The sequence below is a fragment of the Zalophus californianus genome, chromosome X, assembly GCF_009762305.2.
Source record: "Zalophus californianus isolate mZalCal1 chromosome X, mZalCal1.pri.v2, whole genome shotgun sequence".
NCBI classification, from domain to species: Eukaryota; Metazoa; Chordata; class Mammalia; order Carnivora; family Otariidae; genus Zalophus; species Zalophus californianus.
In genome coordinates, this window is record NC_045612.1 from 26356323 (window position 1) to 26377179 (window position 20857).

The window sequence follows — 20857 nt, forward strand, 5'->3', positions numbered from 1 at the left end:
CCAGAAGAGGGGGTAGCAAGTATTTTCATTGACTTTTAGCATATTTTGACAGATGGCTGTAGCTTGGTATGAGGCTAACTGCCCTTGCTGACTTTAGGCCAGTGTGAGAGTCAACAGGGTTATTCTGACAAAAGAAGAGCCAGGGCCATTGATGGAGGAGATGTTGGCAAAGAATGGAAAGAGAAATGAAATCTATATGACCCATGTTCGTGACCAGACTTCTAGAGCTAGTGTCTATCTTGGGGAAATAAGAAGAAATACTCATTAGTAGTGATGGCAGTAATTTAAGTCTCTATGGAATAATACTCTAAATATTAACCCATAAGTGTAAGTTCTCCAGTGGTAGTTATATTTCTTTGTTACATAGTACTGCTAAAATACACCTAACATTTATAAGTAGGATTTTTTCTTTAGTACATTTGCAATGGAAAAATAGATTTAGAGACAAAATTTTTTTCTTTCAATAATGACTAGAGGAAAAAAAAAGCTCAGAATGTACATATTCAGTGCTTAGATCCAACAATATCTCATGCTTTAATCCTTTAACAGCACTGGGGTTAGCAAAATCTATCTTCAGCCACAGATTTAAAGATTCTTTTTAAGACAGGAAAGACTTCGTAGAACTAATCTATGCCCTGTAAATCCTGTTTACTACAGATGAGCAGGAATCAACCAAGCTTTTCAGCCTACACCAAATGATGGATATGGAATATGTTGAATTTACATGAAGGAGAATTCTGGAGCCTTAAAAATATATTTTACATATTGAGAGTAAAAATAGATCTATAATAGTCTATTGTGCTTAGGCAGTGAAGAGCAGTATTTTGGAGATTATCATGATACAGTCTCTAATCACTGGTGGTTTTGATTTGACTATTTTTAGTTTCACTTTCAAAGTATAAGCCATAGGCAAACATAATGTGTTTCATTTTATAAGGAAAGGAAATTTCACCATAGGTGAGATGAAATCTGGTGTTAATATGGAGAAGATTTTTTTTTTTAGCAATTCAAATGTGAATCTAAACAGATGTTTTAGGGGAATTTTAAAAAATGAGTTGATTGGTGAAATATGTGAGTGTAGCAAACCAAAATTAAATTTTATTCTTTTAAAGATTTTATTTATTTATTTGAGAGAGAAAGAGGCAGAGGGAGAGGGAGAAGCAGTCTGCCCAATGAGCAGGGAGTCTGATGCAGGGCTTGATCCCAGGACCCTAGGATCATGACGGGAGCCAAAGGCAGATGCCCAACCAGCTGAGCCACCCAGGTGCCCCGAAAATTAAATTTTAGAGGAATCTCTGTACCAAACTTTTTGCCTCCCATCCATCTATATACTTACCTATCCTGGGTTGTATATTTAAAGTAGAAATATCTGGTTTTGATCAAGAGAGAAACTAGTTCTTAACTTCATTGACTACAAAGTTACTTATCCAGTTAATCGTAATAAATATTTTCATTGTCATGTCAAGTTAATAGACACTTGTCTATTTCACTAGAAGTATGAAATGTATTTGAATTAGCAAGGAATGATTTTCCTGTCAGTTATTCTCCTTATTTTCTACAGAGGTGTGTGTGTGTGTGTGTGTGTGTGTATCAAAGACATTCTACTAAACATCTCCTTTTGGGAGAATCCAGCTGGTTCTTTATTAATTCCACAACATAAAAATGTTTGTAGCTTTAAAAGCAAAAGATAAGATCAGGTTAAGTCTTGAGGTCTTTGAAATGTCTCTGTAAGAATTGTGAAAGTGTGGTACTGACTATTCCGTTTAAAGAACAAGAAAACTCAAAAAGATTTGCCCCCTTTGATGAACAGATAAGCAAATAAACAGTAACATCTGCTTCTCCATTCTGTTAATCTTTTTTGGTGTGATATCTGAGGATATAAGAATGTATATAATGTGAATATTTTAAATGAAAAACAGTTCAGTATAAATACTATGATAAATTAATTCTAGCATAAATAAGTTTTTGCAAATTTTGACAAATATTTGTTGAGTGCCCACCATGGATCAACCAGTGTCCTAGTTGCTGGGGCTACAACAGAGAACAAAACAGACAAAATCTCTGCCTTTATGGAGCTTACATTTTAGTGGGGGAGCCAGTCTTTATCCTCGAATTTAACTATATCGAGGCTAATAATATTGCAGGACTAGGGGTCTATAGATGTAGTATGGGAGAAGGAGGAGAGGAATCAAAGATACCTCTTAGAAGCCTTTTTTTACCTACCTTCACTTCCCTATAGCACCTTTTATAGACTTTTCCCTTATCTGTGGGCTAGCATTCTGTGCATATGTCTATAAAGACCTTATTCCATTGTATATTTATACTCTCCAAATATTTTATTTACTTGTCTTTACTCTCTGTTGCAACTTGAGTGAAAGACTATGTCTTCTTTTTTTGCTTTGATTCCTCAATGCTTAGCTCATATTGTTTAACAAAATTTTTGTAAGGTATATGGACAGACAGAGTAACTGAGCAGGGAATTACAGATGGAGTAGATTCCTGAAATCAGAAATAGTATTTGGTAGAAGCAGACAATGAATTTTGTTTGGGAAATATTGAAACATCCATGTGGGACATCCATATTGGAAATGCTCAATATCCAATAAATAGTTGAAAATAAGGATCTGGGTCCCAGGAGAGAAAGAAAGAGAAAGTTTTTCTCCTATCACCTACCAAATGCTTGCTATGTGCTGAACATTGCGTCAAGCCATTATCACATTTATTCTTAACTTATATTTTTTTAAAAACTGAGGCTTAGAGAAGTTGAACAATATGTTGCAAGGGCAGTAGTTAGTATGTAATGGAGCTAGTTCACTCCTGTGTCTGTCTGATTCCAGAGCTCATGATTGACATGAATAATGAAGAATTTCATAAGTCGACATAATAATTGAATTTCCATGAATGATGGAGGAAATACTGAAAAACCTAGACAGAGTTTAGTGCAAGAAGAAGACCATAAACCAAACCATCAGAACACTTACATCTTAGGAGTTCATGAAGGAAAACAAGCCAGCATAGGTGATTGAGGAGTAATCATGAGAGAGAAGACACAACAGAAAAATTTCAAGATCATCATCACGGTTTTCAGATGCTTCAGAGGAGTCAACTAGAATATGGATGAGAAGAAACCGTTCATTCTGTCAACTACAGACTTGTTGACTTTGAAGCAGCCGGTTTCAGTAGAGTGATGAGATTTAAGCTAGACTGAAGTGGGTTGGAAGAATAGGTAAGTGGTAAGAAAATGGAAGTGGAAGGTAAACTACTCTTCTGAAATAAAATAGTAGATTGAGAGGAAGCTGAATTAGAACAAAACTTTCATATAAATTGGAAGGAGGAAAAAACAGAGGGGGGACTCCATTTAGTGTGGATGTAGACAGTAGTTACTAGGAGAGCAGCGTAGTTGACAGAAAGAAACCAACAGACCAAGCTGGAGATCAAGTTTCCTTACTGATAACAGATACAGAAACTTGCAGGAATGGGCACATAATGCCGAAGACCACCTCATGACCCCGCACAGTGGTACAGACTTCCCAGGTTGCTAGGTTTCAACAAGGGCATACAGCTGATGATGTCACCACCTCTGGGGAATCATAAATTCCTTAGGAGGAAAAAGTTTGCTTTTCCTATTCTTATACTAGAGCATGGCATTATACCCTTGCACCCTTATTTAAAGTTGGCTCAAATATAAGTCTTATTTCCAAAGGCAAGCAGCTAAGATTGGCCAACCCAAGATTAGAATTTAGACTTCCTGTCTCCATCTGGCACACACAAAACACTAGGCAGTCCCCTGTTGCTGATGAAGATACTTAATAGTGACATATGTACACACAGGGCTTTCATTGACATTATAAAAGCTAACTTACGATTATTTCCAACTCAACTATCAAAATATCAAGTATAACATAAAAACACAGATACCATTGATTTTTTCCTTTTGTGGCATAATATTACCCTCCCAAGTAAACTGACTTTCTTCTGGAAGAAAATATTCACAATCTGCTATTTCCCCTACCTTTCGACTAAAATAACTGTTCTTCTTTAAAATCTATAACAGTCTTATTCTTCCACATTTTGTCACTTACTATACTGAATAGTATTTTATGGTAACATGACTGGTTGCTTTTTAGTAGATGTACTTGCAACTAAATGCTTTTTCTTATTTGCTATCTTCAAAAGACTCAGACTTTAGACAATATATATTGTATATATGTGTGTGTATGTCTGTGTGCAAATGTGGTCATATGTGCTTATGTATGTGTGTAGGTATAAGTTTCTGTTGTTCAGAGTCCTTTCGCTGGTTATTTCATTTTAAACTCTAAACAACCCTGGGAAGGCAGGCATAACAAATAATGCCCAATTTAAAAATAAGGAAACTAAGTTGTGGGAAATTTTACTAATGTGTCCATGTGGCAGTTTAGAGCAAGAGTTGGAACTAAAATTCAAGTCTCCATGCAGCCAAGCCGGTATTCTTTGCACTCCAACAGTTTGTCTCTGGAATGTAAAGAATCCCAAGTTATCCCTTTTTGTCTTTCAGTGAATATTTATAGTTCAGCTAAATTTCCCCGCCTGGAGACGTAATCTACATTTTATTCTATTTATATTAAAATCTTGATGAGCCTAAATGCCCAGAAAACTGGGGGTTCTAGTTAATTGGATTTGGTAGATAGCTTAAGGTTAAATAGAACTTTTAAAAAATTGCCATTCTTGTTGAAAATCATTCTTAAATATGAATCTACTTTCCGTTTTAATCCAAATGATCCTAATTTAATCTATTATAATTGAAAATCTTACGTTAAGTCAGGGTTGTCATTCTGAACATGATTTTTTATTGTACAGCACTTTGGATGTAGAAAATATTGTAGAGTGAACAAAATGTCTCATGGTCCCATGATATCCTTTGTGAATTTTGGTTGGCCTCTCGTGAGTAGTTAAAAAAACGCTGGATTTAGAATTGAAAATCTTGAGTCCAAGTCCATTTCTGCCACTAAATAGTTGTGTGACCTTGATAATGTCTCTTTCTTCCTCTCCAACCTCATTTTGCACAACAGTCAGGTGAGGGAATAAAGCTAAATGGTATTTGATGTCCTTTAGGCCTTTACTTTCTCTGTTTTTCCGTAGCTTGCCTTCTTGTCATTTGCTCCTCCACTGAAACAATCCTGCTCAGGTTAGCTTTCCAGTTAGTTGGATTCTAATGAATTGCAAGATTACAGATTCTAAGTGAGGTCCCCTAACAAGTCAGATAAATTGAAGTTAAGCAGTCATGATTCCTTCAAAAATTCCAGTAGCCAAGAGGAAATGAGGAAGACACTGTGCATCCCTGTCTGTCAGGGGGTAATGGTAATGGCAAACAAACATAGTTAGGAAATCAATCATAGGCCAGTACAAGACTAGTCTGTGAACATGTTTTACTGATACACATAGGTGCTCAATAAAAGTTTATTAAATACATGAATTTAAGAACAAAACCCTTTATAAAGACAGGATTCAAGATATAACACCTTATAAAGAAGTCTACCTTGCCTTGGGTCATATTGTGAAGCCCCCGATGTTTCAATATTTTCTTTCAATTTGTCATTATCTGTCTAATTAAGAAATAAATATAACTTTATTTTATGTTTCTTATTCAAAGATAAAAATACAACCTGGATTGGGTTTAAGTTCCAACCAGCCATTACTATACTCATCCTGTGAATCCATGATGATATTTTTTTCTGAGTACTAACAATGATGCAGAGAGAAAATAAGTTTAGATTCAATATTATATTTGCCAAATAGTGATGTATATTTAGAGGTCAGAGAAGTGAGTGAAATCATTATACTCTTGAAGTTGACCTGACCTTGTTTATCTCCTTGTGCTGTCCCTGAATAATTAAAGCAAACCAATGGGTTTCTTCTTTGCACTCTTGAATCCACGCTGCAGGGACAAGGGAAAGAATATTTCCCTGGAAGGAAGGCCTGGTTTCCACAGATTCTCCTGTGTTCAAGTGGAATTATAGTTTCTGAGCTTTAGAGCATGGCAGAAAGCTAAATTTGACTGTTTCTTAGGTGACCTAACCTGAGGGGGGTTAATGTTGTTTCAATTGCTATGATTATTGTATATTCTGCATGTTTTAATCAGTATTTCAGGATTTGGATTTATGTCTTGTGACAGTTCTTGAGAGGTACAATTTGAACAGCAATTTTAAAAATTGAAAGTAGAAAATGTTTTCTATTTTCCATATCTTACAAAGATTTCCTTGTTTGGTCAGCAGGGGTAAAGTTGGAGGTAATTATGAGTGACTTGTATGTGCTCTCTGGCCCCAAGGTTCAGGGTATTTGTTTGGATAATAGACCAATCCCAAGTGCACATAGCCTCAAGGGAGGAACAGCTGTGAGCTTGGGAGGACGATATGATCATGAGTGACTGGCAAGAAAATCTTTTTCCTGAGAGTCTTATAAAGAATGACAGATTCCTTCCCATAGGGATGCTGAATACTTCAAAACTGCATGCTCCAATCAGAGGAATAGTTTTAGACCTTTTCTCAACCTCACTGTGGCATTTCAGGCTGTATGATTCTTTGTTGTGGGGGCTGTCCCATGCATAATAGAATGTTTATCAGCATCCCTAGGCTCTTACCCACTAGATGCCAAGAGCACCCTCCCCCAATCGTGACAACCAACCACGTCTCCAGACAATGCCAAATGTCCCTTGTGGGCCAATTCATCCCCAATTGAGAAACGCCATTTTAGACTAATGGTGAGGCAAAATCTTTTGTTTCCTTCCTACTCACTTTACTCAACCCCTCTTCAGATTCTAGCAGTTTCTTTTGTTCCCTTCCCATCTTCCCTCTTCATATTCCTTTCTTCCGAAGGCTTTGTTAGTGGGTTTAGATAATTCTCAGGTTTATAGTATAATTTGTGTTGGAAACCACTGCTATAAGTTGAATGTTTGGATCTCCCTAAAATGCGTATATTGAAAACCAAGATGATGGTATTAGGTGGGGCCTCTGGGAGGTGATTAGGTCCTGAGGGTAGAGCCCTCATGAATGGGGTTAGTGCCCTCATGAAAGAGACCTCTGATTGCTCCCTAACCCCTCCCGCCCACTAGATTCCCACAGCAGACTGGGGAACAGTCTGTAACCCAGAAAAGGCCCTTCACCAGAATCCTACTGTGCTGGCACCCTAATCTTGGACTTCCAGCTTCCAGAACTGTAATTTCTGTTGTTTATAAACCAACTGAAGTTGATGGTATTTTGTTATAGCAGCTCTAGTGGACTAAGACAACCGCTAAACTAAATCCATTTAGCTCTAAGATCTCCCCACCCCCATCAATTGGTTTCCTTTTCATATAGTGGTAACTCCTTATATAATTTTATCCCCAATTTACTTGTCATATCCTGCATTTCTATGTGAGAGTCTTAAGCAAGAGGAATGTATTTTTGACACATTGAATGTGTATCAGTTTGTATATATACTTAATTGGTCTGTTTTCTGGGAATACAAAAAGCTGGGGAAAAAGCAGCATATCACTGCTGACTATTTGAATCAGATCTAGACAAAGGAGCCCCGGGTGACCTCCAAAGCCACTAACAAATGATCCTCTACCCTGGCATATATAGCCATATCTATCTATCTATCTATCTATCTATCTATCAAATTTCCTTTCTTGTTCTATTCCTTTTTCTTCTGCACTCTTCATTTTCCCTTTGTTCACTCTTTGTTCTCTCTCTCCTGAGTTTACTTTAGATCTACACTACTCTTGGGCATTTCATAGCTCTTCTGATATTGTTCTGTGCTGAAAAGCTTACAGGGCCACAGGAGCCTGAAAGAAAATGGCACATTTGGGAAACCACACATGAGAGGAGGACCAGAGCTTAGGGGGTATTGGAGACAATGGCAGTGGGGAGGTGGGGAGGCCTGTGGAGACCAGATCATGCAGGACCTTATAAAGTAGTACACCTTCATTCCCAAAATAGGAAAAACACAAAAAAGAAAAGTAACTACAAATTCCGCTACCCAAAGATAGTTAGTGTTAAGATTTCCGTGCTTTCTTCTAGATCAGATCTCTGTAGAGTAGGAATTTAGAGTTGGAGTTGTTTTCATTTTTGTGTGGGAGGGGACAGCACCCCGCTGTGCTTGTACTGGGTATATGATTTCTGTTTTTTTTCCCTCAACATGGAAAATTGTTTATTGCCTTAGAAATTATTTGGTTAATGGAAACAGAAATGCTTTAAAACTAAATCAAGTAAAGAGGAGGTTTTAAAAAATGATACAGGATAATCTCCCAGGGAAACAAAAGGACAGTGAGTCCAGCCATGCCTAAAGAGAGATAGAATTCTCTTCATTGTCCTTTTGCTTTCTGGAGCCACATGATGTCTCATTACTGTTTCTTTCTGCACATATTCTCTCTTCTCAGGCTTCATTTTAGATGGGATTTGTTTATCTGTTCCCTTGTCATGTTGTAACTCCAGCTCTGGCTCAACATGACCTTGCGTCTTGACTTCCTTAGATGACTGGGTTTCTGTGTCTAGATTTCTGAGAGAGGGAGAGAATACGATTGTCTCCAAGGTTGGCTATACAATTCTGTTGCAGTTAACTCTGGCTACAAGCAATGTGGGGTGGGATTGGGACAGTCATGGATAAGTGTGCTCTGTCCAGGCTCTGCTGAGAGACAATGATCAGCCTAATATGCTTATGTGGTTGAAATTCTTAATATGACATCATAATATTCCATGGAACGAATGTACTAAGCTCCTTCCATATTTGAGTCTGGTCTGTCAGTGGATGAGTAAGGAGACTGAGGATCCTGGGTGGGAAAGTTCTAGGTGAGAAGAGTGGAAGTATCAGACATCACCTTTGCTCACACTTCGCATGAGCCAGAACTCACATGACCATACCTAATGGAAACTGTTGCTGGGAAATGTAGTCCGTGTGTCCAGGAAATAAGGAGAACATGGATCCTGGTGAGGAACAGATAGCTTCTGCCTCGGGCCACTTCTTTGATTTTGAGGTTGATATTTCACAAGACAGCCTTGCCTTTTGTCAGTCTGTCCCTCAGAAAAATGTTAGACTGGATAGGTTAGATGACTGATTTGAGTGACATTTCTTACTTTATGGCATTATAAAGCATTTTTGCCTTTACTGTACATGTATGAGAAAGACTTACAAACCATTGAAAGTTAATGTAAGGCAAATGTTGATCAACACCCTTCAAAAGGTGCATTAGAATGATAATCTGTATTTTCAACCTGAAGAGCTTAGTGGGAAATGCTTATGTTCTCTCCTTATTATACTCCTTTGAAATACTCTTTCTTTAAAATCAGGTGTCCTTGCTAATAGATTACAATTCAATTAAAATAAATCATACAGAAACGTATGCCATGTCGACTGGCTCATAAAATAAATGAGGAAAATGCATATCTATAGAAAATGAAGATGAATAAAAAAGTAATCAAGGCATAGAATACTCTACCCACTACCCACTTCTCTAAAAAGAAAAATAAATAAATAAGCCAAGTAACCAGTGAAACCAATTCTACAAAACCAGCAGGTTGCTCTGATAAGTAAAATTGGGAATAGACTTTGAGTTTTTGTAAAGAGAAAAATAATTTAAATTTTTTCCAAAATCAAGAATCTTTTTTAAATCCTAGGAAATTTGGGGTCTGGTTTAATTTAAAACATGTACCCATAAATTTTGCCTTGGTCACATGTCTATTCCCATTTAAAATGGTCCCTGTTGGGAGATGAACTACTGAAAACTCTGGAGTGACATTCCACTATTCCTTCATGGAAATGATGTATACAATCATAAGAAGATTGAAAATCTCACCCACCAATAGCTTTTTAAGTTTTTTTGAGTTTGAAGAGAGATTACAGCTTTCACAGCATACCTTAGGAACTAAATTACTATTAAGTACAAAGAAAATGAAAAATTGGTAAGCTTACTTATCTGGGTAAATAATTTTTATGTATTGGCCTGAGCCTTTTCATACAGGAACATTTACATTAATAGAAAATATTAATTTGATATTTACCCCTCAACTGGTGTAGGGTTTTTTAATAAAAATTTTTTAAATTAAAGTTACATCTACAGAGCATGGATCTAACTTGGAAAACGAGAATGAGAGTGTGTCTTAAAGGGCATTATTATAAAGTAGAGGATGATTATTTATTTTAATTTATTTTGGGGTCTACTAAAGCAACTTGATCAAACAGAATATGTAATATTTTCTTTCTCCAGCCTTTATATATCTATGTCAGAACACCTAGCTCCAACTTACCTCTGAATATCCTGTTACAGAAATCTTTAATTTATATAGGAAAGTCCAATACACTATTACATAAAAGATGTTCTGATGTCTCTCATATTCTAAAAAGGGAGACATGACAGTTAGCTCACTGTGTACCCTCCTGATATCATTTTGTCATTTCTGTAATTTTAAGACTTGAAACAAATATTTCCATAAAAACACCTTTAGTGGAATACTAAACTTATATATATTCACTTTGAGGAGAAAATGCCAAATGATCATGTGAATTAAGATTTTGTTACATTAGTGATTAACATTATGAGTGATATCAGTGATGTCATGAGTTAATATGTGCACAGTGGTTAAGTAAATGGGTTTTATTGTTCATGCATGAATTTAAAAATATTTATTGAGCACCTACTGTTTGTTAGGCACCATTCTAGATGCAGAGGATACAGCAGTGAATAAGACAGACATTCCTACTGTCATGTAGCTTACGTCTAGTAATCAACAAAACTGAAGTAGATTCCCACCTCTGTCACTTACCAGCTGTGTGACCTTGGGAAATTTATTTAACTTTAATAGCGGGATTCTCAGCCTCCTAAGCTGTAAAATATGCATAATATCACCTTCCTTTATAGGGTTATTGTGAGGATTCAGTGAGAAAGAAGCACAAAGTATTTTAGCAGAGTGCCTAGCACATAGATGTGGTTTAGTGTATGGTCGTTGCTGTTGCCATTATTATTAGCAGCAATTATTTTTAATTATTAGTATTTTTTATTAATAATTCTTTCACTACCCAAATGTCTTACAAAAAGAGATGAAATATGAATCAACTATTTCTTTGATTTGTTCCTTTTAGATTATGTGAAAACAAAATGAAAGCTTATAGTTGTCCCTTTACATTCAACAAACCAAGAGATATTTGCTCACAAGTGAAATTTATCTTAGGGTTCCCAAGCCTCATTCATTTTGCACAGTGAATCAAGAGGCTTTTAGAAGAAGCAAAAGCGTCATACAAATCAATATATATTCATTGAGTACCTTTGAAGTATGAGACAACACACATAGAAATTAAGACTTAGTCCTGCTCTCAAGGAATATACAATACAGGCAGGATGGATATTCTGATTAAAAGAAGAGTGGGAATAATAGTCACAAAAAGATTTTTAAAAGAACTCTCCTGTTAGCTACTAACTACCCCACTTGCAAAATTACAATATCAGTCTAGACCATAGAGCATTACCATTCAAGGATAAACTGTAGAACTAATGCTTAAACCTAGAAAAATTAAGGCTTAGATAGGTATCCTGAAACTCTTTAAAAAGAAAAAGAATCTTAAAAATTATAAACAATGTGGAGAGGGTATAGATTTTTTTTATAAACACTTAGTATGTAATGTTTGGAGGGGATATATGGGCAGGGGTGGCTTAAAATTTGGAAGAAAGAACCTTTGAGCAAATAAAATTAAACCCTCCCTTATGTAACTGTTAGGAGAGAAATACAATTTGTTACCCCAGGAGGTTGTCCAAGCTGGTAATTCCATTGAGGCTCAAGAAGAGTTTGGATAAATACTCTTTGGGGGAGTATTTATCCTAAAAAGGAGCATCAGGAATGGGCTACAAAAGACAAACTAGAGATGTTGAGGTTGATAATCTTGACTAGTAACCATACTTTTCTGCAAAATAACACTAGGTGTTCTTGTCAGAGAAGAAAATGGGGCTGACCCAGCATGGCATGTTTTAAAATTTTTCTCATGTTTTTGGAGGCATAAGAATAAATACCTATGAATAGACATTTCTCCAACGGTGATATAAAAATATCCAACAAGCCTATGAAAAGATACTTAGCATCACCAGTCATCAGAGGAATGCAAACCAAAACCACAATGAGATGTCACTTCACACCCATTAGGATGGCTACCATCAAAAAAAAAAAATAGAAAGTAACAGGTGTTAGCAAAGATGTAGAGAAAATGGAGCCCCTCTGCACTATTAGTGGGATTGTAAAATGGTGCAACCGCTATGGAAAATGGTATGGCGATCCCTCAAAAAATTACAAATAGAGGTGTTGTATGATCCAACAAACCCACTTTTGGGCATATACTCAAAAGAATTGAAAAAGGATCTAAGGACATATTTGCACACCCATGTTCGTAGCAGCATTATTCACAAGAGCAAAAAGCAGAAGCAGCCCAAATGTGCATGGATAGATGAACGAGTGAAGAAAATGTGGTATATACATGTAACAGAATATTATTCAGCCTTGAAAAGGAAGGATATCCTGTCCTTTGCTACACATGAGGTACCTTCAGGACATTATGCTAAGCGAAATAAAACTACAAAAAGACAAATACTGTATGATTCCACATATATGAAGTATTTAAACTAGTCCAATTCGTAAAAAGAGAAAGCAAAGTGGTGGTTCCCAGGGGCTAAGGGAAGGGGGAAAAGGAAATTGTTTAATGGGTATAGAATTTCATATTTACAAGATAAAAATTTCTGGAGATCTGTTTCACAACAGTGTGAATAAATGCTACTGAACTGTACCCTTAAAAATAGTTAGGATGGGGGCATCTTGTTGGCTCAGTCGGTAGAACATGCAACTCTTGATCTCAAAGTTGTGTGTTCAAGCCCCACAGTGGGCGTGGAACGCACTTAAAATACAAAATAAAAATAAATAGGATGATAAGTTTTATATTTTGTAGTTTTTTATCGCAATAAAAATGCATTTAATAATTTTCTTAAAACGAGAAAATGTCTAAATGCCACAATTCTATCTGAATGTGATTTGGCCGTAATAACTTGACTCAAGGCTTTTTCATTGCAGTCTTCTGTTTTATTTTATTTTCTTAAATCACCCTCAGCTGTGAACTGGAAATAAGTTGAATTCCTTCTTCTGGTTATAAAAATGAGTCAAATGCTTATAGCTAAGGGAATACAGGTTTAGATATTCGTCTCATAAGCATGTTTAGAAGATGTAAAAGAAAAACTTCATTGGATATTTATGCATCTGTTTTTAGAAAGCTGTAGATTTCTGTCTATTTCCTATAGAATTTTAAGTGCCACATTAAATCACATTATTTAGTGCTAACAGATACCCTCAGAATTATGTAGCATGAGGGGTTTGAGAAGAGAGAGTACATTTTCCCCTTTTTTATAGATGATTTTAAAATCCTTACAGGAGCATTTATTGTATTCCCACTTACCACCACTGGGTCTCATCAGTCTTGAAGATATTTTTTTTCAATTTCCTTATATGCCCATTTCCTTTTGGCAATATCTTACTTTTCCTTTTTAAATTTGAGCTTGAATATTAAAACAGATGCAAAGGAGAGTACTACTTACACATAAACTCTTGAACTGCATTTTTATCATTTGCTCTGTGCAAAAAACCCAATTGTATGAAATTGATAGCAACATTTTAGTATATCTTCAGGTCCCCAGGGAAAAGCAATGTGCTTAGACAGATGATTTGATTTTATGAGCACATAGCTGAAGTCTAGTGCTGCGCATTTGTCTTTATGCTCCTACTTTTTTCAGGAACTATGAAAACACATTTAGGCAGTAGTTTCACTTTCCAACAATGGACTGCAAAGCCTTTGACAATACATAGCATTTGCAGCGCTGTTTTTCATGATCCACATCAAAGTATAGATCACTTGAGCATAGAATCTTAATCTCAGCTTGTTAATAGGAAAACAGGAACCTTAGTATATGAACTCATTTTATTATCTACCCTCACTGAGGACTGTGATTTGGATTCCACTCAAATATGAATTAGTTTAAATGTTGCTCTGCTGCGACTGCTGAATTTATTCATTATGCTGTAATATTTTACTTATGAAACTGCATTTGGAAATCCTTTAGTGTATATCACGATGAAATTACAGTGCTCAGGGATATTGATTATTGCTTGTAATTGCCATCATAATAGCCAACAATTCTGTCTTTGTCTTTATTCTCCCCCTTAATGATATACCAAACCAAATCAATATCCAACATATGGGGCCACTTACATTGTTTTGAAAATCCGATTGTTCTCCTTCATAAATATGCAAAGGATTGAAGATTTTATCTCCAATCACTGGGCAAAAAGCACCCCATACTGCTGGGTTTCCCTTTTATCCCACAGGAACATATCAGGGTGTCCCTGTCAGGACTGGTTATACCTAAGTGACATTTTGTCACACCCAGAGTAACCGCCAGGTGGTGCTAAGGAGATGGGGAGGCTGCTCTACTCTGCCGTCTGTAAAGCGCTATATGTCTTGCTCACTAGTAAATTAGATAGCTGGGGGGGCAGGGAAACATAGGCTGGGAGCGCTAACCAGATGGTAAAGAAGAAATTCACCTCCTTATAAATGGAAGAGACCGTTTCAGGGACTAAAGAGGAAGTACCTGGGTGGCTCAGTTGGTTAAGCATCTGCCTTTGGCTCAGATCATGATCCTAGGATCCCGGGATCAAGCCCCATGTCAGGCTCCCTGCTCAGTGGAGAGCCTGCTTCTCCATCTCCCCCCTGCTTGTGTTCCCTCACTCTCTCTCTCTCTCTCTCTCTCTCTCTCTCTCTCTCTCTCAAATAAATAAATAAATAAATAAATAAATAGGAAGTATAATTAAATGGAAGGAGCATAATGCTGCAAGTCACTCTTTTGGTATATTTATCCTTATTTCTGCTATATACTCTTTCTCCATTCTGGGGATACGCCAGGTACTTTTAGAAGCAGCAATAACTCCCTTGCCTCCTTAACAACTAAAGGGTAGCTTCATTGTAATGCTTCCCCATTCATCCAAAATAGTTAAGATGGTCTTTAAAACTTACTATAAGAACATGTGACATTCAGAACAGACAAGTATTATGTAGCACTGTTTGAAGGGATTATATTTGTTTAGCCTGGATCAGTTAATGCAGGAGCTTAGAACCTGGTGGTAGTTCGGTGAAGACTGGTTGGCAGGTCGCCTAGGGCAGAGGAAATACATTCTTTTGGAAGTCCCTGATTCCAAGTTCATTTATACCATTAAGTACCTATGTTACTTTTAGGGAGTCCATTTCATTTTTCTGGGCCTCAGTTTCCCTAACTGCAAAATCAGGGTTTTGGACAATTAGATGATTACTGAGATCTCTTCTTCCAACTCTGTGATTCTTTAGCCATCATTTTCATGTTCGTCATTGTTCCCAAGGGAAACAGGGTAATTGTGGCTCAGTTCAGTATTACCCACATGCTTCTTCTGTGCCCTAACAGGTCTGCATTCAAATCTTAATGTATCCACGACCTGCCTCATCCTAGCAGAGTGCACCGTAATGTCGTGGTTTAGAGCAATGGCTCTGGAGCCTGCCTGCTTGTGTTTGAAACTCAGCTTCACCACTTACTAGCTGTGGGGACCATGGACAACTTGACCTCTCTGTGCATTGGTTTTCTCATCTGTAAATGGAAATATTTATTTTAATGGGGTTGTTGTGAAGATTAAATGATATAAGAGTTTATTAATTACTTAGAACAGTGCCCGGCACAAGTGAGCACTTATCATTATTATGATAACTACCATTACCACCACTTTATTCCTGCTAAAAACCTCTTTTGGTCTCTGTTTCATCATCTGTAAGATTAGAATAATAGTTTAAACCTCACAGATGTATGAGGATCAAAATATTGCACATAAAGTGCCTGGTGCCTAGACTTTCTAGGTGCTCAATAAATCATGTTCACATAAACAGAACCAACTATGCATATGGTTGGTGTTAAACAGTGCATTTTTTCCATTCACCCCACCTCCCTTCTTTTTGATACTTGTTACAAAGGCAATACAAACTCAAGGCAGAAAACTTCAAAAAAATACCCAAAGGTAACACAACTTACTATTTTTACATGAGCATATATATTTTTTTATTTTAAAAATTGTATCTTGGGGCACCTGGGTGGCTCAGTCAGTTATGCATCTGCCTTTGGCTCAGGTCATGATCTCAGGGTCCTGGAATCAAGTCCCGCATTGGGCTCTCTGCTCAACGGGGAGTCTGCTTCTCCCTTTCCCTCTGTGCACATGCTCTCTCTCTTTCAAATAAATAAATGAAATCTTTAAAAAAAATTGTATCCTATTGCCCATACTGTTTTGAAGCCTACCTTTCTTCACTTGGTGATATCTTTAAACACTTCTTAGTGAATAGATCTTCTTTTACAGTACAATTTGTAATGGTTGTAGAGTATTCTACTATGTGTTGTAAAATAATGTACTTAATGAAGTACCTATTATTGAGCACTTGGGTGTTTATTTTGTGCTATTACAAGTAACACTGCAATGAATGACTTGTTCTATACATTGTCAGACACATAATTTCCTAAGGATAAATTCCTGTAAGCATAATTATTTGGCAAAGAATATGCATATTTAAAGTCTTCTGATACTAATGACAAGTCGTCCTCCAGAAAGGCCTGTGAATGTGTACTACTCTCAGCAGTCCTGCCCTTTAAATAACCTTTACCCTCATGATACTAATGCAAAATTCTCTAATGTGGAGATTTTTCATTAACTGGCAGATTAAACAGTTGTTTTTTCCTCTAAACATCTATGCTTTTGTTCTTTAAAAGTGGAAGTTGGAAATCAGACTTAAAATGGTCTTAATGATTTATACGTTTGGTCCTATGTGACAAGGTGATGTTGGCTTTCTATTTAGCGGAGGGGTTTCATGTTGTAGTACATTAAAATGTAGCACCAGAATGTGTTCTACTTAGCAGTGCATTTTACTGCTCCAGGCAGCACAGAGAGAGGTTAAGATTAAGGATTTTGGAGCCAGAGTGACCTGGATTCCTATTCTGGCTCTGTCATTCATGTACTAGGAGGATGTAGGCAAGTTTTTTTAAACCTCTTTAGGCCTCCATTTCCTTAAATGCACAATGAGGATAATAATATAGCCTATTTCATATGAGCAAAGACTAGCTGAGATTATGTGTTTAACACAATGCATGGCACATAGCACTCAGTAAGTGTAAAGTATATGCACCAAAACATACTTTAATGTATTTGTTTTTGGCAGCTCCTTCCATGTCCATAAATCAGTACTGTTTATGAAATATCCATATTGCAGTAGTCATGAGCAGTCAGTAATCATCCTATAGTAATTCAGACATGACAGTAGCGTGAAGTTCTAGAACAGGCAAAACTAATCCATGGTAGAAAAAATGCTAAATAGTGGTTACCTGGGGGAAGTAGAGTAGGGATTTACTTAGAAAGGCAGGAGGAAGCTTCCTGGGGTGATGGGAATGTTCTGTATCTTGTTAAGGGTTTATGTTACACAGATGATTGCATTTGTCAAATCTGAGCAAATGTATACTTAAAATTTGTGCATTTCATCATGTATACTTTTTTTATTGAAACATACATATAACATTATGTAAATTTCAAGTGTACAGCATGTTGATTTGATACATTTATATATTGCAACATGATTGCCATTGTAGCATTAGTTAACACCTTTATGATGTCACATAATTATCATTTCTTCTTTGTGGTGGGAATAATTAAAATCTCTATTAGCGAGCTTGATGATGATAATACAATACAGTTGTCTATAATGTACATTAGATCTTCAGGACTTACTTCTCTACTAGTTGCAAGTTTATACCCTTAAACATCTTTCCTATTCTCTGACCTCTCAGCCCCTGGTTACCACCTTTCTGTTCTCTGTTTTTATGGGTTCTTGGATGGACCTTGAGGACATTATGCTAAGTGAGATAAGTCAGAAAGAGAAAGACAAATACAGTATGATACCACTTATATGTGGAATCTAAAAGAGTTCAACTCATATAAATTTTACATTTAAAAATCTGTAAAAAAATATTGAACTCTAGATAATATGCAAGTTAAAAGGGAAGGGAAGTATACTGATGTGTGCAATTTACTTTGAAATGCTTGAAAACTAAGATGGACTGATGGATGAAGACAGGAATGGAGAGATGGATAAATATGTGATAAAGTTAATATAGTCGTATGTTATCTGTAGCATCTACTTGGTAAGTATATGTGTGTTTGCATAAAATCCTTTCAACTTGGCTGTATGTTTGACAATTTTTATAATAGAATATTGCTTGAAAATATGTCTGTGAAAGCTAATCACTAACTAAATATACTGGTTTCTAGACCATTCAGATTTCAAAAATGCCTGATGATACTTCTCATTTGTTTTTGAATCAACTCTTGAGTATCATATTTAATGAAAAGGAGCAGGATAACGAGTAACATCAAACGTGAATGTCAACACTTAAGAGTCTGAGAAATTCACTAGCCAGCAAGTCAGGGAACAGAGGATCTCTTTCTGCCTCCTAAAGGTCTAAATGAGAAAACAAAAGGAGACCACCAGAGGCAATTTGGAATTAAGTCTTAGGTATATGAAAATTTTGAGACTCTGCCAGTTTTCCTGAGCTCTGTCAGTGTGATTGTTGGAAATGAGTGGAGTTTGTGTTTTTGTAACAATTGGCTTTGTTTTTTTTTATTTAAATTCAATTAGCCAGGCTAGTTAGGCTTTGGTTTTTATAGCTCTACTGTCTGTTTCCTTTTTGCAGGCATTTCCTGTTTAAACATGGGTCTGGTTCCTCGGCTATCTTCAGTGCGGCCAGTCAGAACTACCCGCTGACGTCCAATACTGTGTACTCGCCCCCTCCCAGGCCACTTCCTCGAAGCACCTTTTCCAGACCTGCCTTTACCTTTAACAAACCTTACAGGTGCTGCAACTGGAAGTGCACGGCCTTGAGCGCCACTGCAATCACAGTGACTTTGGCCTTGTTGCTAGCCTACGTGATTGGTAAGCCCTTTTTTCCATGCCTGTTTTCTTCTTAATCAAAGTCTTTTTTTTGTCAACAATTCTATTTTTTTATTTTATTATGTTATGTTAGTCACCATACAATACATCATTAGTTTTTGATGTGGTGTTGTTTTGCTTGTGGTGGAGGTTGGGGGAGGGGAAGATTCTCTCTTAACTCTGGGACCTAAAATTTGAACCAAGGCTTAGTATTATAAATAACAAATGGATTTCTAATCAAGGGGTTTTTTTTGTTTTTTGTTTTTTTGCACTTCCTACCCTTAAATACTGCTGAGGAGAGTAAGGAATGCTCTTTGAGAAGAAATATTTATACTAACACAGTCTTATTGATTGCAATTACTGTAGTTAACCATTTTCCCTTCAATTAAAAGGTTGTTATGGTTTTCTCACTAGAAGTCATAAGTACCAATCTACAATAGCTTCTTAAATTATAGTTAAACAATGATACTGCTACCAGATTTTCAGGTAGCAATTTCATTAAAGTGGTAGTTATTTATAAGGAAGCTATCAGAAAATCCAGTGTATAATTTCTCCCCAAGAATTAGGTTTTACACTGGGATTTAAAAAATAATGTATTCTTATTTTTCAGCTGTGGAATTATATGGATACTATGGGGAGGTAAAGGAGAAAACAGTTGTGAAGCACTCTTTCAACACGTTTAAGAAAAATATTGTTCTAGAGTCACTCTGATTAAAGTCACCCTCACTTGATAGCAAATTGTATTGATTTTTCTGGATGGCATTTTATTTTGACTGAACATTAATTTCCTTGCTTGAGTGGTTCTGCAGTCTAAAATGTAAATTAACTTAAGAAACGTGTACTTAGTGGAAGCACTATTCCTAGAATGAATGGAATATCATGGTAGGAAAAAAAATTCTATCCAGGTATGGCACTAGTAACTTCTTTTCAGGTTTAACCCTGTTTCATAATTGAAGCAGAATTACCCATGAGGATACAATGAATATGATTCTGAGAAGGAGATTAAAACGGATTTAGACTTTCTTATAATTATAAATAATAAGGGAAGTTTGGTGTATTCTGATTTATTCAAAATGTGAACAATAAGAAATTTCCCATAACTGGTTTTATGGGAGTCATAGAACAGGGGCTGCTGAGTTAATAGATTTATTTTGTAGGGAAGTCACTGATAATGTCAACAGTATAGGATCATAGCCTATATTGATGTTCATAATTATCTCTTTTATATGTTTATCGTACAATCTGAATACACTTGAACAATGCTTCTATTAAATGTGGATAACATTACCTACAATATCAAAAATGTGTCTTTTATCTCAGACATTTTAGGATAACCCAACATGTATGTTTATTTGGTTTGTAATAACCTGTAATGATAAATAATGCTGAAGGAATGAAGGTAGGGGATGAGAAAGTACTGTAATACAAACACAGTTTTAATATGAATCATTCAAAACAGGGAGTAATTCGAGAAGTTTAAATACATTAGAGGCCCTTTTAAATGTTCTTGTTCAATTATGAGACAAACTCTTATCTTATGGGTTATCTTCTATTAACTGTTACTATGTAGAGAGATAATGTTTTAGATATAAGACTTAACCCCTGGTATAAACAAATCCAGATAACAGCAAGCTCTTTATTAATAGGTTTAGATGGTGTCCAAGCCTATATCCATTTAAATTTATTATAATGGCCACTCTGGTATCAAAACTTGTATTATATACTCTGAGACTTGTTTATTTAGTTTATATATTTATTCATTTCATAAGTGAAAATAGAACATTTCAGTCATTTCAAAGTCTGCCCTTTTATAAGGTGAACAATAGAATATGATTTCGAC

General features: G+C 36.1%; 1 protein-coding gene across 3 annotated transcripts in view; it reads left to right on the plus strand.

Annotated features, from left to right (window-relative positions):
• The window catches only part of TENM1 (teneurin transmembrane protein 1), a 771573-nt gene that overhangs the window by 443855 nt on the left and 306861 nt on the right, over positions 1 to 20857 (plus strand). For all 3 annotated transcript variants that reach the window (XM_027608817.2, XM_027608819.2, XM_027608818.2), the window contains one exon: positions 18782 to 19020. In XM_027608817.2, the coding sequence (XP_027464618.1) occupies positions 18782 to 19020 (239 nt within the window). The remainder of the gene's footprint in view (positions 1 to 18781; positions 19021 to 20857) is intronic.